The sequence below is a fragment of the Pagrus major genome, chromosome 19, assembly GCF_040436345.1.
Source record: "Pagrus major chromosome 19, Pma_NU_1.0".
Lineage (NCBI taxonomy): Eukaryota > Metazoa > Chordata > Actinopteri > Spariformes > Sparidae > Pagrus > Pagrus major.
The window spans coordinates 14,300,190-14,328,183 of record NC_133233.1 but is presented as its reverse complement, the minus strand read 5'-3'; the positions used below and the strand labels follow the sequence as shown (position 1 = coordinate 14,328,183).

The 27,994-nt window shown below is 40.0% G+C and overlaps 1 protein-coding gene across 1 annotated transcript; it reads right to left on the bottom strand.

Moving 5' to 3' along the window:
• pip4k2aa (phosphatidylinositol-5-phosphate 4-kinase, type II, alpha a) lies at positions 1-27,936 on the bottom strand. Its single transcript, XM_073488035.1, has 10 exons — positions 26,910-27,936; positions 12,934-13,031; positions 12,690-12,786; positions 10,920-11,072; positions 10,210-10,356; positions 9,625-9,663; positions 2,031-2,144; positions 1,591-1,831; positions 1,291-1,394; positions 1-497 (listed from the first exon to the last, which is right to left on the bottom strand). Exons 1-10 carry the CDS (start codon positions 27,048-27,050, stop codon positions 417-419), a joined length of 1,215 nt encoding a protein of 404 aa, XP_073344136.1. The 5' UTR covers positions 27,051-27,936; the 3' UTR covers positions 1-416.
• Positions 27,937-27,994: the final 58 nt, after the last annotated feature.

Here is a 27,994-nt window from a genome sequence, read left to right as displayed (position 1 = left end):
GGGCTCTGGATGTTGTATTAGAGGCAATAAAAAAGCCATATTCCCACATAAACAACCATACAGACAAAAACAAATAATATAAAAAAAAAACGTAATGACTTGGACACTTGCTTTCAACACCCTTATCATCCAAAGTAACACATGAACAAAACTCAACAGAGGAGAGGTTAAATGTAAACGAATGATGGTTTTGTTTTTAGCTGCAGAGCGTGGCACCCCGCTGACAGAGAGGGAGACAAACAGGGAGGGGTGAGGAGAATAGATCAGGGAGAGTGATACAAAGCCATCACAGCACCTTATTAATTCAGCCTCTCGATGTTTTTTTTTTTCTCTCCGTCACTTCTCTTCCCCGCCCTACTCCCCGCTTGCCCTCCCTTTCCCCCATGTGCCTCTGTGCCTCCCGTCGCTCCTGGAGGCTATGACAGGATAGTGGTGATGAAATCGTAAAACCTCTTGGAGTACTGCTCTGGGTTCACCGTGGAGATCTCCGCTCCGGCCTGTGGAGGGACATGCAGACGACTGTCATTCACAACGTACATCATTTTCTGAACAGAACCAATTTAACGCAGTGAATAATTTCTGCTGCGAAGAGTCTCTAAATTAAAACAATACAAAAGAGAAAGTAGCGTGGGATCATGGGAGGTGTGGTCGTTTTTGTTTGACAACCTTTATTTATTTATTTATTTTTATGTTTTATTTTTTAGACATTTACATGTTGAAATATTACATCTTTACCTCTTTAAATAGCTCCGGCATTCAGCTACAATTGTATATACATGTGTTTAGCCTTTATAAAACCAAGTTAGTCCAACTGAGAACACAGATCTTTTTTGACAAGGGAGACCTGACCCAGAATGACAGCAACATAGAGTTACAACAATAAATTAAGAAAAAAACACACTAAAATAACCACATAAAACATTTTCACACAGACAGCCTGGACTCCATAGATTTCACTATAATTTTAAAATTGATCAGTAGTTAATATTTTAAAGCTTAAGCTCAGTCTGTTGATTGCTCCAAGCAGTGGGTGCCGAAAACCTAAAAGCTTTCTTTCCAAATTCAGCAATTGTTGTTGGGAACAACAAATCACAAAGTGTGAATGAGGAGTGTGATTTCCATATTTCAAGTTTAAAAGAGAAGATAAGGACATAGGAAGTTGGCCATGAATGGCTTTCTATATAAAAACATATCATTGACAGAGGCAGCGAGCACCTAAAGCAGACAAATTTACTTTTGAGCATAATACACAATGATGAGTAAGAGAACCACGGTTTGTAATGAACATACCCCATGCTTGACAGTCTTGGCGGCGTGGGCAGCTTTCTTCTTGGCGTCGTAATGCTGAAGGATGTCTATGACAGCCATGAAGTACACCTCCTTCCTGGGAGCAGCTGTAATTTAAAACAAATGCATCTTGAATGAGGTAAATCAGGTAGTGTTAAATAAGACGAACAAAATGCTTTAGATATTTTTAACAGGTTTGAGAACTGGAATAAGGACTAAAATAGCCAGTAGGGGGAGCTCTCAGTACTATATTTAATATTAAGCAAGGATTGTATAGTACTACACATGCATTTGGCTTCTCACTTTCATTGCTTTTGATGGCGTAGACATCAATGGTGGGATCAAACTCCCCAGGTGACAGAGGCTTGTTGCTGTCCAGGGTGTTGCTGGGACTGTCAGGGGGCGTTCCGATGCCCCCTCCATCGCTCTCGCCCTCCTCCTCGGCCTCATTGTCCTCGCTCTCCACCTCTTCCTGCTCTGCTCGCTCAACGTCGTGGATCCCCACCAGCAGACTGTAGTCCATGAGCTTCAGCTGGGCCAGGAACTGAGGGTGGTGGAGGTGGTGGTGGCGGTAGGACAGGAGAGGAAATAAAAGTAAGTGAGGGGATGGGAGGAGGACAGAGATGGGAAATAATAGAGAGGAGGAGCCAAAGAAAGAGGACATGTATTAATAAAGACAGAAAGGAGTGACACAGATGGAAGGGTGGGCTTTTTTTCAGTCACATCTCATTGTTAACACACACCTCCACATCTTTCCTGAGCTTCTCCAGGAACATTTTCTTGTTCTCCCCGTCGATGTGGATCTTCTGCCCGTCATTGATGAAGTCATTGTCCTTGTAGGTGGGCAGCTCCTTGGCCTGCCCATTAGTATTGGAGATTAGCGACCAAATAAACAACAGTCAAAACCACAACACTAGACTGTTTAGACCTGAGAGGCCCGGTAGTGTAGGCGGCAGACCTGGGCAAAAATGTGACAGAATTCTGGTGCTCATATCAAGTGCTTTGGAAGATGAGTCCATAAATATCAGTCTATCCAATCACACTAAGTTTATATCATTGAATATTGATCGATATATTTACGTTAAAAGGTCAAAAATTGACTAGAAAGAAAAGGTTTACTGAAAGCGGTGACACCAGCATCAGTATTCATCATCCTTTTCCCCAGAATACTACTGTACTATACTGTGCATATCATTACACAGAACTAAAAGATAGCATATACCCGTCTTGTTCAACTGTAATCAAGAGGTATTTCAAAATGCATGACAACAAAGATTAATTCTAATCTCAGTCATTAGTCAAGTCAGCTGCTTGTTTTTGCCTGGCAAGACAATCCTGCATGTCGAAATACCCCTTTGATATAAATGAGGCTTTGAGCTTGTGGTTTGTTAGGTAAGCCTGTCTCATATAGCCAAATACAACTTTTATTTCTGGTTAAAAAAAAATAAATTAAAAAAAGTTGGCTAACAAAGTACAGGCAGTCTGTCCAAACCACGGCTGACCTCTTTTAAAGTGATTCGACTGTGTTAAAGAGTACATGCAGCATGCTAACAGCAGGGCACAGATCCATCCGATGCATCGATTTGCATGTTTTCCATATTGTTTACAGTGAAATGTTACCATTTTTTGGTGGTACAAGGCCCAGATGCGTGGACAGCTTTTTAAATGCATCTGGTAGATCCATACACTTTGTGTCATGAAAATAAAGCCATGAAACGTCCATGTTGGCACTGGGCTGGGCTCTGAAAAGCATCCCTCTCTGAGACAAATCATACAAACATTGTGCATCTAAGAAGCGTCTCTCCAGATTATGTTCTGCATCTAATATAACCTTTATTAATAACTCTCTAAAGCCAGCGTACTGTATCTTTGTGACGGCCTCTCACTGTTCAGCCGACAAGCAGGATGGAGGAGTTTCCTATTTAAGTGTCTATCTACTGGGATTAATTTCCTTCTTAAACTGGCTGCTGCAGAACTGCCAGCAGCCCGTAGGGGGAAGAGGTGTTATGTGAGGAAGGACGGGAGGCCTAGTTCTGAGTCACGGAGGAAAAAGAGAGCAGGAAATGTGGTAACAAGGCAGCAGTAGCAGTTTGGCTACTACGGTGTTTCTATGGCAGCAGGAGAAGAGCAGCAACACAACAGCACTTTGTAGCACTAGAATGAGCTCGGACAGCACACACTGACACACATACATACATACATACATACATACATACACATACAGATTAGACCTTTACACAGATGAAGACAAAAATACATATCACAAGATAGGACACTTGAGCACATATATATACAGACATAGACCTCCAATTTGCTGTAAATATGGGATGTACAACTTGCTAGACTGGGTACAGATGCGACATAAAAAGATAATGAGGACGCAACATAAGGCCGACTGCAAAAAGTGAAGATAACCTGACAGCATTATGCAGGCCTGTCGCCTAAACTGACACCTCAGCCTTTACATTCATTCATCTCTCTAAGCTTTCATTTTCAACTGTCGTTTATTTCCATCTCACACATTCTCAGTCTTTCTAACCGCTTCATTACATCTTATGTCTTCTCACAGTCATGCATAGGATTCTATCAGTTGGCCTGTTATTGACTTTCTGTTACTACAATGAAATGTGTCTGACTCCTGACTGGTTCACTATATTGTGGCAGTAAGTAGAAAAACAGAAAGATATATTAGAGGCAGGAAGAAAGGGTGGGTTGTTGACGAGCCTTGTAAAGCTGTGTGACAGGTGACTTTCTCCCTGTCCTTAAAAAAATGGATCTCATTTATTTTTCGTTCTCCCGTCAGCTGGTTGGAAAATGGATTGTGGTCTTTTGACAACGCTGATGTCTTGCTGTGTCAGAAGGACAAAGGTTTGCCTCTTTGTAGGATTTGTGATATGCAGTTTTATAAATTATGAGCTCTGAATAGTAGCAGAATTTCTCTGGACTGTTTATCATCACCCATAAAACAGTAACTGTCAAAACTTCATTTATCAAGAACTTCATGTGTTCATTTCGTATTGTTATCAGGGAACACAGAGTATAAGCTTTGTATACCATTATTTATGCATAACTACTTGTTCTGATACGTATCTGAACAACTTGCTCTTGTTCTGCAAGTGAACTGATTTGTCAGATATTGCCTTTAATAACCAGATTATTGCTGCCTCTACACTAAAAGCAGCTACAGCTATCTAAAACCATGATGGCTGTCATATGCTGGACTTTTTTCTAGAAACAGACAATGTCCCCTGAAAAACTAGAAACAAACTAAAAACTGGGACACAACACACCAATACCAACTGCTTATAAAACACTTACTATTTCAGAAGACTGTGGTTATTTAAAACACTGATGAATCACATTGCATTTGGGCATACTATACAGCTTTAACATCTTAAAAAAACCAAACACCTAGCAAACCTGATTTATCTCTTGGACTAGCTATTAACTAATGTCCCGAGGCACTGGCTCACCCACTGCCAAATATACTCTATTTCACAAAACAAAGGCTGCAGTGGGGTGCACGACACCGAGCCAGGAAATATTATCTGCAATCCTAGAAACCTTCAGAAAAACTATGCTTCACTGATTTAGAAGACAAATCAAAACGTGTGCTCAATTTCTACTGCAGAACAGAGAAAGATTTTGTGTAACTCGGTTTGTAACAGACTTTCAGTCACTGACTTATACAAACAAAGTGAAGAAATTCTCACTCAGCAATAAATCTTATTTCCAGCAATGTAAAAAAGTATGTACTTTCTCTTCCCATCTCTGTTTCCTTAATTTCATTTTGACCATGCAGTGTCTCCTTCCAGTTCATGCCGCCACCTTTACTCTTCTGCTTCTCGCTCTCCAGTCTTTCAGATGCATGGTGCCGTTGAGTGAATGGTGGCAACAACAACAAAAAAAACTGTCTGGCAAAACTAAAACTGAACTGGCTGACAAGTTGAGCAAAAGGTGACTGTAAATGGATGAAAAGTGTGCAAAATATGGCCTTGAAATAACAGTGTATCAGCTCAGAGAAGGCGAGGAAACGAAAATGCTCGGCCGTACAAAAAAATAACAATAAAAGAAGATTGGTTTAATAGATCATGCCTGGTATATGAGCCCTGGTTCTCTTACATCTCTTACGTGTTTCATGGCGCAGTAAAAGCGCGTGGCAATCCGCAGTGTTTGCAGCCTTTGCTGAACGTTACCAGATTTGGGCCGCGGGGGCACATCCTCTGGTTGGGGCGGCTGCTAGAAAAGGGGGAGCGAGGGTAGGGACGGTAGGGGTGGAGGAGAGGAGAGAAGAAAGGAGAGAGGAAGGGAGGAAGGAAGTTGGAAGTAAAGGCAAAGTGTTTAAAATGTAACAGAACACAGTTGTTTGCTTCAAATTGGTAGAGGGTTGGAAAGGGCATGAACGCGAACGAGCCGTACGACCAGTCTATTGTTTATAATCCTCTGATGTCTGTACAATGGCTGGGTCAACAACGTGTTTATCAGTGTCCAACAGGCTCATCCAATTACGACGTAAGTGTTACGACTTTTGCTATCATACCATTTCCATGTTATTGGTTTAGTAATTCAGTAGGATTTGGACTGTCCCTAAAAATTATTCCTAAATGTTCAAATATAAGAGTAATATAGATAACGCTTTATAATGAAGTCCTTGTAACAAGTGTTAGTTAATAGGTAATAAGTACATGAGATGCTTATTAACATTAAAAAGACTAAAAGCATTAATAGCATCATACATGTATTTATTGTTAGATATTAGACATTTATACTATTTTCAAAAAACATTAAAATAATGTTAATAAAGCCTTGTGTTTTGTAATAATTGTTTATAATAGCAAAACAAACATTTATTGACTTTAACTAACTTACCTATCATGTTATTGTTAAACTCAAAAGGCTTTCATTGACATTATCATGCATCTATAAACTGTTTACAAGTTTCTTATGCTAGTGCTGTAAATGTCTTATAATCTAGCAATAAACTTGCTTATTATTCTAATAACACTTTTTAGTCTTGTTAATAAGCATCATATATGGACTTATAAGGGTCTTAATACTTATTAACTGACGCTTATTTCAAGGAGCTTAATATAGAGCATTACTGTTATATTCTCGGTCTGTCTTCACTGGTATTATGACTGTTTCCTGGCATAAACGTCTGGTAGAGAAATGAAGTGCTACTGTAACGAGGCTAGGAGCTGGAACTACAACAAGCAAGGAAACCACTGTACTAATATGCATATGAACCTGTATTCTGCAAAGCGTCTATTCAGGTGTGGCACTATTTCTAAGGGCTTACAATTACTGGATATGGGGCTACTAATAAAATATCTATGCAGTTCACACTCATCCCGACACATTAATGCCATGTGACCGCACCGTAAGATGCCAGCTTCTGCTGGCGTGAGAAGAGAGAGGAGAGTAAACAAAAACCAACTAAACAACTGTAGCAGATAGCTACTGAGTACCTAGTGGAGACAGGTGGTATTCCACATACCAAGGGCCAGTAGCTATCTAATAACATATAAACACAACCTCTACTTTCTCCAGGTAACATAAATACAGCGATTGCACGTCTCCTCCAGTAGTGGGTCATGGACAGGTTTTTTTGTGGTTAACCACAAATAAAGTAAAATAAAGTAACGAGTATGATTTGATGGACCCAGGTAAGACATGATATACCTAGTTCAGGCTCTAGTCAAGATCATTTGAGAGTAAAAAATGAATGCTTAAACCCACTGATCATCTGCTTGGTAAAATGCTGAACATGTGTCAGGAAGCCAATTGCTGCTGTTTGATAGTCAAAACCTGAGACAGCAGCTACAAGAACCTAAAAATGTATTTAATGAAAAGAAAAATACATGTCATATGTGGGTAGAACAGAACATGTCCACAATGTGCAACAGAATGGGGCTGGTGTTCATACACATCGGAATGTGTTAGAAGTAACGTAACTTGAAAAAGATGCAGAAAAAACATTATATACCATGCAGACGCATGCATGAAAGGGAGACGGTCATGCAGTCAGGAGAGAACCTTGCCGTGCTTGTTGTTTGTGTGTGTGTGATGCAATTTGTACACACACACTCTGTACCTTCTGAACAAAACATTTTTTCTTCTTCTTTCATTTGGCATGATGCACCCTGTTCCTCATTTTACTGGCCAACTGCAGTGTGTGTGCTTACATACTGGACACTGAGCACTTGTATTGGGTAACAAAGATCATTTAAGGCATGTCTGTATTTGAGTGCATGTACAAATGTGTTTCATATGGAGAAACCAACACGTCCATTGTCAGATCATGGTCCTCTGGACTTTAGTCGGTCTCTTGAGACCTGTGCACATTCAAAAGTATTTATGAGATAACATACTAAGTAAAAACAGTGAATAGCTTCACCTATGGTGGCTTATACTGTATGATGCTTGATGTATTAGTTGAATTTCACTGACAGGTATTATGGCAAATAATCATCATTCATGTCAGTTTGGCAAAATGCACCGTGATGCTTCTTAATTTCTATTGCTCGACTATGTGTGATGTTTCACACACAGCTAAGGTCACACAGTAGGCTCACATGAGTGTTAAATCCACAGCAGCTTTGTTTTTCCACTCATTTAACCCCTCACTTTAACCCCAATAACGTTTTGTTTCTTCTTCCATTTACAGTAGGCTATATTTAGTTTGGGGATTCCCTGAAGTCTTCCATGCCTCACTGAATAGGGCCCAACGGTTAAGCCCCTGTAAAAACCAGCTGGAAAGTTCAAACCCCTCTTGGTCAAAACAGTGACACTCCTTTCTCATGGTCAGATGAAGCTTTGCAATGTGACACGTGGAGACATGCAATGAAAAAATAACCTTGGACAACCATCCCATTCCAATACTGCTGAGCTGACAGGTCAAACGAAGAGTACCCCAAATTCACAGTGTTCAAGGACACTGTCAGCAACTTCCGTCACTCACAAGTCAAAGCCTTTTATCTATAGTGTTTATACCAAATCGTTATCTAATACAATTTTAACAGGAGGCACAGTGAACCATCGGCCTGCCACAATTTTAGTGACACAATTTTTGGTGACTCTGTCCAAGTAGCCAAGAGCCAAAAAGTAGCCAGTCTCACACAAACAGCAACATTTCTGTCACCATCATTCACACTAAATCTCGTATAACACTTGAATATACTGCTCCCGCGCACACAGAGCTTGACAGAAAACACATCATACACAGGACTACTCAAAATCATGAGACATCTGATTGAATAAATCTCTAAACATATACCCAGACACACACAACCCTCAATCTTTCACACACAGACAGCAAGCAGGGGAACTAATGGAACAGCAGAAGCAAGGTTAGAGGGGATGAAGCAAATTAAAGAGACACAAATAGCGTGCAGGGGCTAGAAAGGGAATGGGGTGATGGAGTAGGTGCTAACTGAAGGAGATGAATATTTGCTACTGTCATCCCCACCCAAAAGGAAACAAAAGCTGACACTGAAGCTGTGGTCGTTGGGCCTGTTGGGTGATGACAGTAAGCCTAGAATTGTTCAAAGCTGTGGTGGTTATTGGAACCACTGGAAACACAGTTTGTCTTTCTCTCATTCAATAATCGTCCACATGGCTTTTAATGGGCATGGAGTTCATTTTATAAGTTTCATGTTTAGTGTATTTGTAGAAATTAAAAAAGTAAAAGTTTCTCAACACTTCATGATTGCCCTTGTTCCTTACATGAAAACTGACACCAGTATAGAGACGTCAGTGGTGCGCAATTGCTATGTGTCCATCTGTTCAATCCACACCGACTCCGACCTCCACTGTCATCAGAACCAGCTGTCACTTTCAGCAACGCACCTTCTGATGTGCTGAAAGGACACCAGCCTGTCTAATGGACAGAAATAGTTTTCCACTGAGCTACGTGAAAGCTAATAAAAGAAGAAAATGGGCATTGTTTATGTTTACTGACTCGCTTGTTTTATTTATTCCACAACATATAAAAAGTTGTACTTTGCACAAATAAAAGAGACTTGGAGCATTAAAAAATGGTTTAAGAATGACATGGAACAATGTGGTGTCGGTGTGGACTGATACACTTGTAAGACATCAGTTCTGATGCTTTAAGAACAGCTGGCGGTGTGGACTGTCTTGTTACTTTTGATGTATTTGTAAATGTATCATATGTTTCTGTGTTTACTTTGTTTAAAAGCATTATTATTATCATTATTATTATTATTATTGCTTTCTTCAAAGTATGGAGTAAAGGTTAAGAGGTCCTGCCTGTGCTAAAGTTTAAATTGTGGGTATGTATAACAGTGGATCCTGGCTAGCAACAGGTGACTGTACCTTCTCCTTGTCACTGGCCTCTCTTGCAACAGTGGAACCCTGGAAACAAAAGAAAGGAAATTACTCACCATAACCTAGTTGTTAATGGCAGCACTGGAAAGTCTTACTTTAATCTTTCCCCAACTAACTCATTCCTGCAGATACCCATAACACAGAAGCTCATCCAATAAGGCACACAAGGCATAATGTCTCAGAACAGCTTGAAACGGCTTCACTCTGCCCTGGGACTGGCTACCTAAACCCTGTGTTTGAACTAGTATTACCTGATGGATAATGCCTGTTATCTTAAACATACAATCAAACCGTATGTATAGTCAAAAATGATTTTTTAGAGGACTGTTTTGTACGTGAGAGTTTATAAAACATTTGAACTACAAGCAGGCTGGTCTTGATCAAATTCACACTTTTTATTCTTGAACCAAAAGCTCAGATGATCAGTGAAAACAGGTCCCTAAAACAATGAGTGGCAACAAGCAGTGGTGTAGTGCAGCTATTGATCAGATTGACATAACTTAATCTAATATTAATGTCCTTTCTGATCACTTTTTCACCTTGCTTTTTTTCTTGACTGTTTCTCCCTCCTACCTTGAGATCATATTTTTTGTAGACGGAAAGGCGGTGAGAGAAGACATTGCGTGTAACAATCATGTAGGTCTCATCTCCATCCACAGTGAGCCTGTACATCCCCAGAAATTGAGGCAGCAGCGTGTTGCCATGGCACTCCACGATGAACTACCAAAAGAGAGTGAGGACTATCAGTTTATGGCCCCTTTATAGTCACAATATACTTACTTACTGTATGCCCTAAGAGTGAAGACTGTGAGAAATAGAGAAAGGTTTATAAAACCTATGACTTACTGTCACACTGTGTTCAACTGTATGGTGATAAATAGACAAGAGGACTCTAACCTACTACAACAGCTGTCCTGGGAAATCATATCAATCTGTACCCTGACACTTTTTGACATTTATTGACCAGTCCAAAATCAAAAAGGCAAAACAAAAGTTGTAAGATTGCATAATGAATGTTGACAATTTGCCACTGGGTAAAAAGTGACGTGTGTGTGCTGCAGGCCTGAGTGGTAGTTTGTAAATCAGGTAGACAAAAAAGGTACTGATGAAATGAAACATTTGCATGTGTGTTTATAATGTAGTCCAATTTAGTACAAGCTCTCTAGTGTCTCTAAAGTCCTGTGGTCCCTCTAAGAGATTGGTGTTTCTTTCTATAAAGCTAAGTTTTAGTAGAGTAAAATTCTGAGGTATTTGAGTGTTCTGTAAGATGGAGATGTTATCACCTGGTGGTATTTCTTTAGAATGTTATGCATCTCAGCCACATCCTCGCTGCTGATGGTCTTGATTACGTAGCGTTTGTCATAAGAGGTATGGAAGCGGGCTCCGCTCCGTCCCTGGGCCTCACTGTTCAGGGGAGCACTGCGTGTCAGAGAGTTCTGCAAACATATGGAGCAAGAACAGAAGGACAAATAAAGATCATGTTTATCAGGATCTACAAACTGCGATATGATCAGCTTGTCTTCTTGAAATTTTGAAAACATGTGTATCTTTTGCACTGCATTCAGAGAACCAAGATGATGAACTCATTACTTGAGTTTTACATTTTTGTTTTTGTTGCTTATTTAACTATGAGTCGGGACCTTTATTGCCATCTTATGTTAGAATAGCTGCTTTTGAAACTAAATATTCTCTGTTGGTTGAACGTTAGAAATAGCTTCTCTCAGGGTGTATTTGAATGGATCCCACAATATAGCATCTACCTCTTTGTTGTCTGACCACCTCCCAGTCACCAGTCTAAACATGTGGGGTTCTGACCTTTACTCCTGCTGCCTGTCCAAACCTACACACAGACGCAAACAGCTGCTGCCCAGACTTTGGAGCTCAAAAGTAACATGATCCAACACCCCTGGCTCAATGCCTCATTCTCCAAGAATTCCTCATGTCCTCTGCCCTCAGTTCATTCTCCCCTCTTCTAGTCATAGCATCTTCTGCTTGTATTGCAAAGTGAGGACTAACCCTTAAACCTAAACCAACTGTTAAGCAGCATTTCTTTCTTGTGTTTGGACCTAAAATTGGTCGCAATCTTGTTTCTGGAGGATCCTAAAAAGCATGTAGAGGACTACTTACAGCCCAGGTCCTGGTGTAAGATTGAAGTGGTTTGTGTCACAGGCTGAAAATGTTTAAGAGGCCCTTAGCCTGAGGCTGACATAGATTAAAAGCTTTCAACCTAATATTTTGGTTTTAGTTAGTCATTTTCTCCACCATGCATTAATCATAATGTGGGGGAAATAGGTTAATCTGTTTGCACTTCAGGTACCCACCCCCAAAGTTTAATTTAATACTGCTAGAATTGCTCATTAAAACTAACACTGCTGCATGTCATCAAAAGAGAAGGCCTGCAGCTGGTGGTACCCATCGACTGTAATGAGGAATATTACCATTATAATTAGAAAATAATGCCAGCCAGGCTGGTTTTAGAGCAAGGGCAAAAACTGCAAACCAATAAACCCTTTTATTCACAATGTGACTGGTGCCTAATGTAGGAAAGGAGTTCAATGTTGAGAATGTCACAACATTCCTTTGCACTGGCCAGTGTCTTAACACCCCCAACTGCCCACTCACTGCAGCCAGCCGAACCCTAATGTAAACATGCAAGAAGGACAGCTGCACTGAGCTGGGACACAATGACCTCCAAATACTGCCAACTCATTGCCTGCACTAGGAGTGGGGATTTACTATGAAAGAGTGGAAAGTAAAGGAAGGAGTGGGCTGAAACAAAAGACGGAAAGGAAAAAGTGCAATAAAGTAACACTTTACTAGTTAAGTGTGTGATCCAATTTGTTCACAAATGTTTCAGTCTGCTTTTTGCATCAGGTAGTTACATTTATCAGATACATAATTATCATATCCATTTAAGGATAATGTTTTGCTGGCACTCTCTTGTGTGGCAATTCACAATAATCTAGTAATACAAAGTATAACCAAAAAAAGAAAACAACATTACTCCTATTTCTGACTCAGCAATAGGAGTAATGTTGTTAGGATTTTCATACCAAGAAGTCCTGATCATCAATGCCAAACCTCTCTCTGAGGTTTCGAAACACCAGAGGGCAGTACTCCTTGAACTTGAAATGGCTGGGCATGTTCTCCCTGTATATCCACAACAATCAGAAAACACAAGTGAGATGGTGTTTGAGATGCTCCATCTCCTAAAGAATATATTAAAGAACTCTGAAAAGTACATATATATTACAGTGTCATCATTATAATTATATGAAATACTTAAAAAGACCTTACTTGTTGAAGAGGTGGTTGTCCACTTTGATCTTCGAATAGGCCTTGAAGTCATCTGGCATGAGCATGATGGGAATCTGAACATGGCTTAACTCATTTATCTGGGCATAAAAAAAGCATAAGGACGAAGGGGAGATCAGTAATATATCTGAGAACACAAATAAGTCTAAAACATGTCAGTCAAGTCCCATGTCAGATTAGAAATGTTACAGTTTAGGAACCTAAAAAGACTGGGATAGTGAGGGGAGAAAATGGTCGTGGAGCCTAATGTGGAAAAAACATAGAACATCTACTTCATTTTATGCAAACTTGGCACTGGAGCTTTGTAACCATCTCAGTTTTCTTTAAATAGTTTCTATAACATGTTACTATAGCATCTTGAAATGTTCAGACAGGAATTCTGCAGATATTCAACCATATGCTTGCTGTGAGTTTCACGCCTCAACTCACATAATCTTTTCATGATGCAAAATAATCCCACCTAATAAGGTGCTAAAAACTGGTGCAAAGATCAGCATTCACATTACTTCATATACACACTCACATGACTATACTCTGCCTCTGAAAAAACAAACACATTCAGTGTAACAGAATGCACACACGTATCCCTTGTGGTATTTGTAAAAAAGATGAAAATGTTGGCCGAGATGCCAGTAACTATATGTTAAACTTCACCACGTTGCAGCACAAAATCCACTCGCATAATTAATGTCACTTGTCCCATAACAGGTACAAGGATGAACTTGCAACTTAAGATTTTTCCCCTAATCAAAACAGCATGATAACAATTTACTGGCAGCATTGTTCCAATACCACTGCCTAAAGTACTGGAATTGGTATCAGCAAGAACACAAGCCGATGCATCAATACCACATAACTAAAAAAACAGAACCCTGCTACTTCCCTGCAACGTCCTGTACACCTGTACACTGTATGCTTAACATATTTTCTTATGCACAAGTAGCCAATATCCACAAACAGCAAGCGCCTTGTGTAACTTAAAGCAAATCCATAACATAACATCCATACTGGGTTAGTAGTATACAGTTAAGAATATAGTCAGGAAGGGAAAAATGGTATTGGTATAGCTCCAGTTATTAGGGATAAATTATGATCGGGGGAAGAGCTCTGGGCCAGGTCATCGATCAATACCAATCTTTGGCACAGAACACCTGGTGATTTGAGCAGTCTACAGATTGGATTTTCCAGATGGTATAGCCCACTGAGTTGAAGGACAGCTCCAAGACAAAGGAGAATGGAAATGTTGCCAGAACTGCCAAAGCGTCAAGGTGTCTCCAATGTAGAGATAAAGACAAGATGAGGACTTGTAGGTTATAAAGCGGTGAGAGAGTGAGAGTGACAGACACAGAGAGAGGGCAGTATGACGTGTATGAGTGGAAAGCTAGGGTTATGTATCGCTCCTGCAGGAGAGATAATCTTAATATCCTGCAGTCTGTGATGCACTGCTGTTTTCTAATCTTCTAGTTTGAGTGTGTTCACGATTCAAGAGCAGATAATCACTATTCTCTCTATGTATGAGGACATTTCTCTCAACGAATGTTGAAATGCATTTTTAAAATTAGCTGGTGAGTTTGCTAAAACGGAGCAGTCATCTTACATGGTTTTCAGATAAAATGTGTCACAAACAAATCAGGAAAGCTAAGGCAGTGCCAAGAAACTTAAGTGTACAGAGTGGTTATGTTTTTAAAACGTTATAAGACTTATTTGACTCTAATTAAAGTGCAACTATAATTAAACTACATATTGTGTACCATCAGGTGCCTTAAACTGTAACACTTAAACGATTATGACTGTTTGTACATTTATGGCCATGATAGCTATCCAATAAAACGTAAAATTTTAGACCACTTCAAGAAAGATAGCACATTGAATAGACAGCGGGGCTTCACACACATAAGGTACATTGCAGGAGTTTCCATTTGGAGCTGGTCATGCGTCACACTGCTTTAATACGTAGACCTGACATTCGTTATGACTCAGGCACAGCTTGACACAAATATGATGCGTGTGTGTATGTGTGCGTGCCTGTGCATGTGTTGTCGGCCGCAGGCAGGAGTGCTGGCATGTTGCATGAATCTATTAATAACCGGTCATTCCACAAAGCACACTGAATAAACTCAAAGACTCACATTTTGATTGACTATAACATTAATCACAAAGCGTGTGTGTGTGTTCCTCTGCAGTACATTCCCGGATGTATTTCACGCTTTGTACATTGCTCACAGCTAGGACTGTGCAGACAGACAAGCGGTGGTGTCATATCACTATTCTAGTAGCTGCCTTGAAGAAATATTTTTCACCATTGGGGATACTTTGACCGTGTAATGCTGCAGGAGTATTACAGCAGATGGTGCAGAGAATGGCCTCAGCATGACTGACTGACCCATGAAAGCATTTGGCATACTTCAGGTGGCCGTTAAGATGTATAATTTTCAAGACAGTGTGCCTTAAACATGTTCATATTAATTCTCATACTTTAGTGTTCGACAAGTATAAATATAATACATGGTTAAGACTTTAAATTGGATGATTACAGCTATCTTATGCCAAAAGACTGATTATGATTAACAGGTTGACCTGAAGAGTACCTTCTTGATCCCATTGCCTCCCAAATTAGTAAATTCCTGTATTTAGAACTTAAGTTTTAACATTAAGGATTGCAAAAGAGTCTGTAAGACACTTACTTATGTGAGTTAACTGCCCAATGAGAGAAACGGAGCTAGTTCCTGAAACAGCTTGGGGGCTAGTTTTCTTAGCTTCTGTTTATCAACTGGCCCACTCCTATGCTTGAAGTCATTTTTGTGACCAGGTGTTGATGGCAGTGGAAATGGCAGGACAAATTAGAATTACAACAGAATTTATTAGCAACATTAATGTTCTTTTGGTCATTGTTGAAAATAATGTTAGTCCTTTACTTAGCTTCCAAGTATAGTAGACTAGACTGGCTATGGTGGCTGACAAGGGCAAACATGCAGCAACTTATGAAAACACGCGTAAATAGACAGAACATGAGGAAATTAAGAAAACATCTTTGTTTGCGTAGCACTTACAAATCACGCTGCAAAAATAACACAACCGAATACACAGATAACGTTTTCGTAATTTGCTCCATGTTTACCCCTTTTAGTTCACTGTAACTGGCTCACTTATAAAAGTGTGAACAATTCAACACACTCAATGCCTGAGACAGGAGCTGACAGCAAATAGACAGTATGTTGGCAAAGGTGGTTAGCTGAAAATTTCCTATCAGACAAACTTAAGATACACCATACTAAACTTCTTTAAAAGCTACACAGTAAAGCACACACTTGCCTCCGTCTATTTGTTACGATGACTCCTCAGTGAATACAATGTGTGTGTAAAAAAAAAAAAAAAAAAAGAACTCTGACCCCCAGCTTGACTGGTCAAATGTAAAACAAATCTTAATGCTGAAGTCTGCAAAAGCTTGTCCAGTGATGGGCAAAGGTCTGCCTTTGTACGCCATTCAAACTAGCTCACCAAACATGCACAACATGCACAGTTGCTTTTCAAGAACAAAGCTGTTTACTTTGCGTACAGCACTTTGATGTTGCCTTACTAGTAGTGAGAGCTACAACTCAAATATCCCTGCACGCTAAATATCCTCTGGGATTATTTTAACCTTTTAAGCAAATTAAAAGAAAAGAGAAGAAGCATGAGAACATAGACTTAGTGTGTCATTAACAGAAAATACATAAACAGCCGGAGAGAACTTTTTGGAAGGAAACCTTTGAGATAAAGACAGAGAAAAAAAAAACATCTCTGGAAAAAAAAGAAGCAGGCGTATCTGAAAGGACAAGAAAGCACAAGAAAAGAAATACATAAAGGAGGGCATTAAAGAGAAAGAGCAGGCATAGGATCTAAGTCCACAGATGCCATATCGGAGCATGTTTCAGTGCCCTGGTGTGACAGGCACAGACGTCACAGTGATGCTATTGCACAGATGAATCCCGGGTACTCAGTGGGGAGATGTCGCCTCATCACAACAAAGCTGTTTTTCACACAAAAGCAGAGACAATGCCTGATCTTACCACGCACACATGCGAGGACACTAGTGTACTGAATAGTAATGCCAGTCACAGCAATTAAAACACACATGCATGCACACATAAATTAGGTGGAAATATCTTACTAAATGAGGTATGAATGCTTCCCTCTAGCAGACTCAGAAAACAATCTGCATCAGTTTGAAATATCCCCAAACTACACTCCTGCACCCATGTTTGTACTGTAACTGTTTAAGTGACAAATGTCCATGTTCCTGCAATTAAATTCATGCTGCCGCAAAAAACTATGAAGACAGCATGAATAAGACTCTGAGTGAGAATGACGATATAAGGCTATTTTCTCAGATCATGCTTTTGACAGGATCACTTTTTTTGTACTTTTTTTTTGTTTTGGGTAGTTGGCACAACACTTATTTTTTTAACAGTGACATTGCCCTTGTGTTAAATGTTTTTGCAAGTGCATATATGGAGTTGAGGCTAATCAAGTATATCAACCTAACCATCCCTCTGAGCACCTAATCCACATTAAATAACATGTAGTACTCATATTTTATCTGCTAGGCCCTTGTCATAATTTCTATCTCTGGCATAGTGTAGCTATGTTTTGTTTAATCAGCTCTGCTTATCTTTCTGCAGCTAACAAACATACAGACAAATTTCACACCACCACTTCCTGTTTGTCTCCATGGTGATTAAGACTGGTTTTCCGGCCCAGAGTGAAGCAAGTGTGTGCTGTTGCTCCATTGGACAGGAAGTCAGTGAAGAGAGCATGCACTGTCAGCAGCATAGCATAACCTTATCTCTCTGAACAATGACAGACAGAAGAGGCAGATGACAGCTCACTGACACTGATGACAGCAGTGAGATTTAACGCCTTCTACTTGGTGAAGACATTTTGGATCTAATATTACAAAGGACAGGGTAATTTCTTCAGTGCACGGAATAGAAGGGTAATGAAACTATTTGAGCGGAGAGAAATCTCTCAAAAAGTTTGAGAGGAAAGAAGTGAGACTAATCAGGCATGCCATCAGGATATGTAGCCTAGAGGGAGATATTCGACAATGAACAGGGAAGCTATGATCTTCACCTCTTTTTTTCCTTTTCTCATTTCTGATAACTCAGGTACTGACTTGCAAGCTACAGCTTGAATGAGTCACCAGTGTAAAAAGACACTATAGTGATGTTGAAATTCTGTCCTTCAATATCAATATCTTCAGGCTCTATCTGATTCATTCTTTGTACAATATTTTGCTTCTATAAAACACAAACAACAAAATGACTGCATTAAAACCAACAATAGCATGGCCAGTTAATACATATCACTACATGAAACTAGTGGCTGATGAATTCATTTTGCGCTCCATGGCTCACAATAATGTGGTTTTACTGTCATTAATATGTGAAAAATAAAAAATAGCTTGTATTCGGTCTTCATCTAATTCACAAGATTAGGGTTGTTTTTCAAAAACTATAAACATGTACTTTAATCCTCACTGTACATGCCATAATTGTACAATGGCACAATGTAGCCACAAGCTGAGGAACACAGAATCAGTCACCATTCAACAAGTGGTTAAACTGACATTAAAATATAATTTATAACAATACCATTTTAACATTTCCATATTGTACTTTTGGGGCCCAATCTAGCCTTATAAAACAACTACGAATTTACTGCAATACTGCTGAGGACAAGACAATCTTCAGTCTTGAGTCCAGTATTTTTTTTTTATGTATACAGCTCATGGCGGCCATCTGGTTTTGCAATTTGCCTTGGAGGTAGCAGGAGTCAGGGAAGTAAACAAAACTGAACCATGCCAATTTATAAAATTGTGGTTCAAGTAAAGACATGCAACAGCCAATAAGTGTGATTTATCACCTCAGAAAAGGAGCTGACATTTTAAGTCACTCATGATTTACAGGAAAAATCGAAACTGCAAAGATGAACAGGAGCCTTGGGAAAAACATGTAACATAATATATTTTCCATAAGAATCATCATGCTCTAGTGTCAAGCTGTCATTTATGGGGGGAAAATGGGACATGTGCTCCGAGTCTGAAGAAGTGACTCCTAGACAGCGTGCTTCCTCTATGCCTATTTACAAGATGTTACAGTCTAAGTGGTTCTAATTAAGGTGTAATTAAGACAGACTGAACATGCAATTAACCAATATGTAGAGATGTAAATACGCTTAAAGGCTTTCCCAAATAAGACACACACGCATATACACACACACCGAGTACCAAAGCACTTGTATAACATCAGTTGTTTTAGGAAATGGCTGAAAGAGACAAACAAACCACTGAGCGTTATATACTGGCTCAGTGGCTACACTCACCACAACATGCCATGATATTCATAAACCACAAAAATAGTCATATGCAGTAGATACGCCCAGTGAATTGGAGATTTGCCCTTTAACGGTCAGATGGTGAGCATCAAAAGGTCACCTATAGTTGTAGTGGATTGTATTGCATGTGGACTTGACCTTTCACTGACCAATAAACAAGACAATTACATCATCAACTGACCTCTTATGAATCCCAGAACTATTCATAGTAAAACAATGGTATCTGGGTGTTTGTATCAGTGAATTATTGGCTAGACCCTTAAAAGGAATGAACACAAAACAGGGTGGGTAGAGAAAACATACAGAATGTGAAATTTACCATTATTAGTGTTTTATTTATCAATAAATGGGAATTACCCTAAAAAGCCTGACAAATCATATCTATGTATGGCAATGTTTCAATTTCAAACTGTTAAAAAGAGACAGCTTTAAATAACTGATTTAAAAAAAATCTGAGGTATTTTACGTACCAACTGAACATACATTTTAACTGTAAATACCTCAACATGATGGGAAAAGTCTTAATTGCATGCATTTTATGCCCAGTTAATCTTAACATTGTGTAACATTACTTTAATGCCTTTAGAGAATGTCTTGATTAAATTCTAGGAAACATGAGTACATCTTCCGCTTTATACTACACGCTATGATTAGCCCGCACAATTTAACTACAAATGTGACCATGACAACCTGTCTATGACCTAATTCTGTGGAGCTACTTTGAACTGACAACTTTGGTGTCCGAGGTAGTCCACACTACCTTTCCTCCCACTGCTCACAACCACAGCGTGGAGGTCAGCCATAATGAGGCCACACAGATGATTAAAGTGGAACAGTGGTAAGGTAGAAGGACTGCTGCATCTGTGTGTGCAAGTGAGAGACAGACAGACACACAGAGAGAAACACTGTCTTGGACGGATGCAACCAGCTACCTGAGTAACACACCTGCAATTAAAAGCTTATGGTAGTCATCCCTTGAAGTGTGAGACGTCTGCATCACATCTAACAGCTCATTCTAGTCTATTTCAGTCCATGTCACTCACTCAATCACAGAAATACACACACTCAAGTGCTGAGGAAAGGAAATGTGTGTTTCCAAGTGTTAGACTACATTAGACTATGCCATGTATATCAAACCTAGTGTATAATTAAGACAAATATTCAATGTCAGCACCTCCTTGCAACAGACGGGCTCCTATCCATGTTGAAACACTAAATGACTAATGACTAAAGTGGAAATAGGTTACACATACATTGTAGTTGTCATCAACAGCAACAGCTCACGCACGCACGCACGCACGCACGCACGCACGCACGCACGCACGCACGCACGCACGCACGCACGCACGCACAGACAGCTCAGTGTGTCTGTTGTGAAGTCAGTACTATGAAAGGCCAGATATTAAAGGATACAGTGGTTTAGACTGACTGAGCAACAAACAGGCTTATAGTATATGGCCTGTGCTGTTGGCTAAATCAAGCTACTCAGCAACATGTCGCATTGCATTTGGGTAAAGAGAGTGCCATAACACAGTGACTTTCTCGTGAAGGACACACAAAAACACAAGTAGACAAATGTAGACATGTTTGCATGCATGACAATAACAAAATGTTTTGTTTAAAGGTTTTTAAAGGCATGCTGGGACTGCAACAACAAGATGCTTACCATAAGTTTTTCTATCCGTCATTGCCTCAGGGTGCCAGGTTTTAAGGCTTCAGCCTTTCTGTTTTCCTCACCCATAATCATCACACATATTAGCTGTAGGTCACTCCTACAGATATTTATAGATTCCCCCTCTTATGCAATCTACAGAACCAGACACAGCTCCTGTGAGTCACACAGCAAAGAAGAGAGGGGAAAGTAAGCCAGCCAGACAGGATGACACAAAAAGGGGCAATCACCAAAACAGTGAATGTGCATGGGATGGGGAGAGGTTAATGGAGGTAATGAAAGAAAGGAGTGACAAACAGGAGTAAAACAAAAAGGAAAACCTCAAACCTAAGGAAGCCCAAAATAAAAGGGCGAAGGAAAGACAAAATCTCAACAAAACAAAAAAAAGTCTTTATTTCTAGGCAGAATTTTTCAATTTAACAAAAAACCTTTATTGTTCAAAATTCCATCAGTGCACTAAAAAAATTAACTTCACTGAGAATTGGTTAGTCTAAATTTTCAGAAGCATCTTTTTCTGCATTCAATCTGAATAAAAAATAAAAACATCCATCCTTTCATCCATTATCCTTTGCACAGTTGATGGGGGCTGGAGCTGATCCCAGCTAACACTGGGTGAGTGGTGGAACACCCTGGACTGGTCGCCAATTCATCACAGGGCAGAGTCTCATTTCCAGATTGTCAAATACCAACACTTTTGGTAAATGGCTTGGGTCTCATGCCAACCCAAAAGCATCAGTATTTGAAGACCTGGGAATGGGACTCAACAATCATCTAACTTTCTCCAGAATCACTGTAAAGTTATGTAGTGTTGCTTTAAACCTTAGAAGTAGAAAAATTAAGTGAAATAGTTGTTGGGAGGAATAAAAACACAATGTATCACAGTTATCGTGATGAATTAAGCTGCTGCTACACTCATTGGCTCTCATTGTGTTCCACTCGGGAGTGGCTGAGTCACACGTCACACCTAGTGCTAAAATTTGGAATAACCTGTCCGGTCTGGTATGTGACCTTATATACTACATCTAAAATTTAAAAACCAACCCTACAGTCAACATATACGCTAGCGATATATCTGTGATAAGCCAATTTAGGCTCTAAATTGTACTGACTCTATGCCTGTTATAAGAAAGCCTTGTGAAACATCAACTCAACGCAATCTTGTTTACTTTAAAAGGACAGGGGCAGGTGACATGCAGCAACAGGTTAAGAGCTGCTGAACTCAGAGCGATGGTGACACAGTGGGTGCCTTAAACTGTGACAGTGCACCTTTCCAGCCAGTGACAAATCTCATAAAGCATCAGTGAACACATTCTGACAACTTTCTATTACAAGAGTACACTCAGACATCCCTATGACTGACAGACAAGCCAGGACTATATCCCTTTTAGGGATTCACAAATTATGTGAAGGTGAAGGTGTGAAACTCTGATCCATTTGTCACTGCTGAAAATAAAACTCCTGACACGTGTTCAGCACCTTGAAGCATTTTTAGAATTAGCCTGTCATCGATAGCTCGGATGAGTGTATCTTTATTGAAATCCAGTATTTTCAACTATGCCTGAATCCCTGCCAATAAATCACACACACAATAGTCTGTGTTTGATCCAACAAGTTAACACCACTAACTGTGATGTGTTCCTGTGGTGGTTTTGCAACATTCACACATGCAGATGTTAATTTTTCAGTAAGAGCCAAAATGGGCCACTAATTCGCCCCCCAGGATGTTTGGTCTTTTTTAAGGATCATTTTACTTTAAGGCCTTAACATGAGAAGAGTATTACTGTACAGACCCAGGATTTACAGTGTTCTTTGTTTATACTTATATGTTAGAGCTACTATTTTCATATTCTTTCATATCTAGAATATACAGTATATTACATGATACAACTAACACAAAGTTGGTCAACTTGCTGGCATATCCTGTGGGCTGTAATTGTGTTTAGTCTCTATTATGTTCATGTCAGCACATATCCAGCATGGGTGTGAAAGAATGATTATTCCTCTCAGGGGGAAAGACACTCATTTACAAAATACACTTTGAGGCAGCCCAATCATCCCATGTAAACTAGGTGCAGCAAAAATAGAAAGACTAGAGCAATTCCTTATTTGTAACATCATGCAGACTTAGAACCAGGAGATGCTTTTGAGTTTGAGATTGATTTTGTAGACCCTAGTTTGTTTGAGCTTTTGCATCCACTAAGCTTCAGTAGTTACAACAACGATTTCCACTAAAAAAACTTTTTAGCTTTGACCTCAATCAATTTCAGTAAAACCAAGAGATATGTAACCTATTTAGGCTGTGAGGGGAAGTAGCATTTCAAAGTATGAGGATTAAAGTAAAAATGGGCTACCTGTCAGCAAATGTTACTTTCAGCAAGCTGCCACACATCTTTTGCCACACAAAGAAACTTCAAAATGCATATTACTGGCTTTTCTCAGTCATAAAAAGGAGTGATTCTGATGACATATCCTGAATGTTCTGGGCCATATAAGTGTCTCATTTATTTCTATGCATCCTGGTTCTTCATTTAAATCATTTTGCATAACCTCTTTGCCTCCTTAAACCAATAAAGAGGTGGAATCTGTGGCTCTTCTGTATTGTCTAGAGTAACTAAGTAGCTGGTCTCTCTTCTTAGCTGGTTCAGGTCACCACTTTGCTCCCCGAGCAAAACACTGTAATAAGTCTGGAGCCAAAGTGGATGTTTTTGATTGACAAGCCACATATGGGAAGTGGGAGCCACATTTTGCAGAACATGTGCATGTGTTTGCATGTTGCCTCTGCATTCTGGTTGCATTCTCATGCCCCCCTTTATTCATTCCTTTGCAGTGTTCTGTTATTTACAGCTTGAGGTTACTTTTACAAATTCCATGCTGTAAAGAAACTTTACATTAACCCTTCCAAACTGCAACCTGCACACCCTCTGGCAGAAACTGTGTGGCTCAACCTGGAGACCTGACATCAAGTGTCATTTTTACATTGCCAGTGGTAAGAGAAACAGAGTACCTTATCAAGTAATTGGAAAAACAGCAGGGGAGATAGCCTGAAGCATAAAAAAGGGAAATGTGCTGTTGGCAGTCCTGCTCTGTGTTATGCAATCCAAGAGAGCAGTTTGAACATGTAGATTCTCCAAACTTGTGTAGGTTTTTTCTGGCTGTCAGTGGACCATTAATCCAGAGTTCTAAGACATCTCAATCAGACAGAAGAAGGCTATGATATGAACCTTTATTACTCGCTGTATTGGACAAACAGAATCTAACTCAGAAGATTTCAAGTTAATTCAAAATGAGTCATTTGAAGTCTTGACAGAGGCTGCAGTTTCTAACTATAAGGGAAACATTTTGTGTGCTTGACAAGTCTAGTTGATGTTGCATTAGGAATGGGAGTGGATATGATTTTATTGGTACCGTTATCAATTCTGCTTATGGGTCTGATTCTTTATCGATTGCCTTATTGATTCTTGATCAATTTTCTCTGTGGAAAAAATACGCCTGCACAGATTTACAGTGTCATCCCAACTGTTTTCATGTCTCAGAGTCTGTACACTTTGTAGAAAACAGAGCAGGTCAAGCTGGCAGTAGCCTGAGAGCAAGCTGTAGGAACAGTTTGTCTATCATCATTTAATGAAATGAGAGAATATTTGTACAGCTTTCTTTGGCAGTCCTGGAATTTAAGCCCATGTTACATAGAAAGCTATTTCATATTTGCATGTTGTTTGCGTTTGCACACTTAACTATAAATGATCATTTTAAAGGCATTACAACTAACACTCTTGTCATTATTCTTCTTGAAATGAAGCCACTATTTCGACCATTGCCTTCTCTCCACCATGACTCCTTCTTCTGACAACTGTCAGAAAAAATGCCGGCATTAAGTAATTGACAAATTCAGAGGCACACAATTTCACCAGATTGGACAATTTGGAATCATTTCTCAACTGGAACTGGTCCTCTATTCCCATACTTCGTCATATCTGATAATGAAATCATCTTAAGTGAGAGGAAAATGTATCAATGTCCATCTTTCTCAGGCTTACATTAAAAAATGTAATGATTGCATAGCTGCACTGAGGTCAACCTCTACCGTATGTTGCCCCCTCAGGCTTAACTCCAAAGCCAGGTGACTGTAATCTATTGACAGATTACAGCTTAGATGCAGAATAACAGCTTTGGATCTTTAGCTGTCTTGGCCCCACATACCGTACATCAGGCTATAAAGGCTGCGTAATCCACACTAAACTGCCACCCTAAACTAAAAGACAAAAAACAAACGCTACTGTCTAAAACTAACATGCGTAGTGTCTGTCACAATGCTGTCTATCAAACACCCCAGGATTCCTCAACCCAAAGCAGAGATATAGATTTAGACAAAACAGACTAACTAGAAAATGTATCCGAGTTTTCAATGTAACACGAAACAACAAACAGAGATCAAAAGAGGCCAAATCATCTGTGTACAAATTGTTGCTGCTTTAGCCCAAAAATGCAATATTATTTCATATATCAAAGGGAACAGTCTCTGATGTCATGAGACATGCCAAACTCCATCAACAAAGAGAAACAGTGGTCAAAAATTGAAACGTACCAGAGAGAATATGGCCGTCATAGTCTGCTTCTAATGAGATAGATGTCCAAATAGCATTCCTCTGACCCACTAAAATAAAACCAAATTAATATTGATGAGCAACTACCATGCTATGGGACAATATATATATATATATATATATATATATATATATATATTCCTTCCAATGAGGAATTTCGAATTCATTTGCTAAAGCAGTCACTGCTTGCTCGTCTGTTTCATAATGTCTGCTAACCACAGCCACACACAACAAAACCAAGCAGGACAACCACAGACAAACATATACATCTTTCCTCTGCATTTTGGCCTCTTGCAAACAGTGTTTAGGCTCACTGATGAGCATTTGGGAAACAATGTCATCACTGCAATTCGCACATGTCCGTTCCTTTTTTTTGTCATGAGCATGCACCTGAACATCACCAGCGACTACCAGTTTGTTTATGTTTTCCACACTTTACATTCATGTACTGAAGGAATAAATGAAAGCTGCTGCTCCCTTACTGCTCAGCTCCATTTGTTTACACTTTGGAGCGCAGCTCTCCTCAATCTCAAACACCAGATAAATTCTTCAGTAAACAGGCTGGCTTTACTGTAATAACCACGTTATGATTATTAGCAGCAAGCTGAGTAAAGGATTAGGAAAAGCTATATATTCATAATAAGATTGCAAGAGTGAAGGAACCTAAAGTACTCCAGATTATATGCCTTAGTCCTTTGACAGAGCATCCTCTCGAGTGCAAAAATAATGTGCGTAAAACATTGGTAAAAAGGTTTAATACTTGGGATTTGGTGCCAGAAATATCTGTACATCCTCAGCTATCCAAGTTTGCTCTCCCTCCAACATATGAGTGTTGGCCCAGCGCAAATATTCAGCAAAGGAAGAGAAAGAGAGCAGAGCACAGAGATAAGCTGTCTTGCATGGGAAGATCTCTTATGACACAAGGCCCTAGGAGCTTATCCTACATGTGCACAACAGGAAGCCAAAGAAGAGTTCACTGCTCAGACTCAGACATACACACACACACACACACACACACACACACACACACACACATTTTTAGTGCTTACATCAAAACCATGCATATACCATGCCAGATATAATTGTAAAACGCTTACTAAAGCAAATATAAGTAATGGTTTCAGCACAGTCACTCATTTACACTGACAGTACCGACCAACCGCTGGACAGCTGTCATCTCCTATTTATCAATCAAATGCAATAACACAAAGGCACATAGCTGACAGCAAGTAGGGCTTAATGTAGCATATCAAAGGGTCAGAATGACACAACTGTGGGGGATCATAAGGACATTAGATGGTCTGACTCACCGAATGGTTGACTCCCCACATAACCACGCTGAGCAGAGGGTCGCTTGCACGGAAGAGCTTCACTTTCTGGGCAACGAAGTGCTTTTTCTTGGTCTTCGTTTTGCTCGCAATAGATGCGGCAATGCTGGCCGCTGAAGCCATCTTTAAGCAAACTGGCTGGTTATTGCAGTCTGTGCGATAATCTTGAAAGAGTGTCTTCCCCTTGAGGCTGGCACAGCGGCCACCAGCTCACGACTCAGTAACACCAATACTATTCATTTAGCCAGCTCGCAAATCAAAGTGCCCCAATTCTTTTCTTCATCCGACGTCCCACACAGCTTGCCTGACGCTATGGCCCTAACTCGACAAGAACTAATGTGAGAAAATACGATGTGTTAAAGCTAATACTGCTGCTCTCCTTCGCCTAACAGTCCGCTGCTTCCCTCAGCCCACATCATAAGTCACCTCTCTTCCTTCCTTGACTAGTCTGGAGCTCTCCGCACCCCTGCGATGTGAGCTCTCACTGAGCTGGCGTTAGCATAGCCGAGTAGCTTGCTAGCTAGCAAGTACCACCGATAAATTTCGTAAAATTAATAAACGTGTAAAACAAAAAGAATGTGAAGCCCAGTGACAAACGACACGCAAATTACACGCAGCCTTGTAACGAATTACTAAAATGACACATTAATGATGATGAATGGCTAACTAAACGCTCCTGGCCATCAGCTAACCTTAGTCCCTCCGACCTTCGCTAGCGAGCCAGCTACGTAACGTCAGCCTACTGACGGCACAAAGCAGAACCGAACTCCGTTCAGCTGCTAGCTACCATTAGCCTGCAAGCTAACTATTAACATTAGCAGCTCTTAACTAGCAAAGCGGCTCAGCCCTCGTACGCTTTTGTTGTCAGTCCGTAGAGATGACAGGGGTACCGTGTCATATCCTTGCCCCGCTTGAATTGAAACGCCGAGGAGCAGCTATCTAGACGCCAAAACCAGCGGCCAGTGAACTCCGTCTGCAGTATAGAAGCTCATGTGTGCTGCTGTCAACTGACAGCTCGACGGAGGAGGGGAGGTGACAGCCTGCGCTTTGCAGTGCCTGCTGAGCTG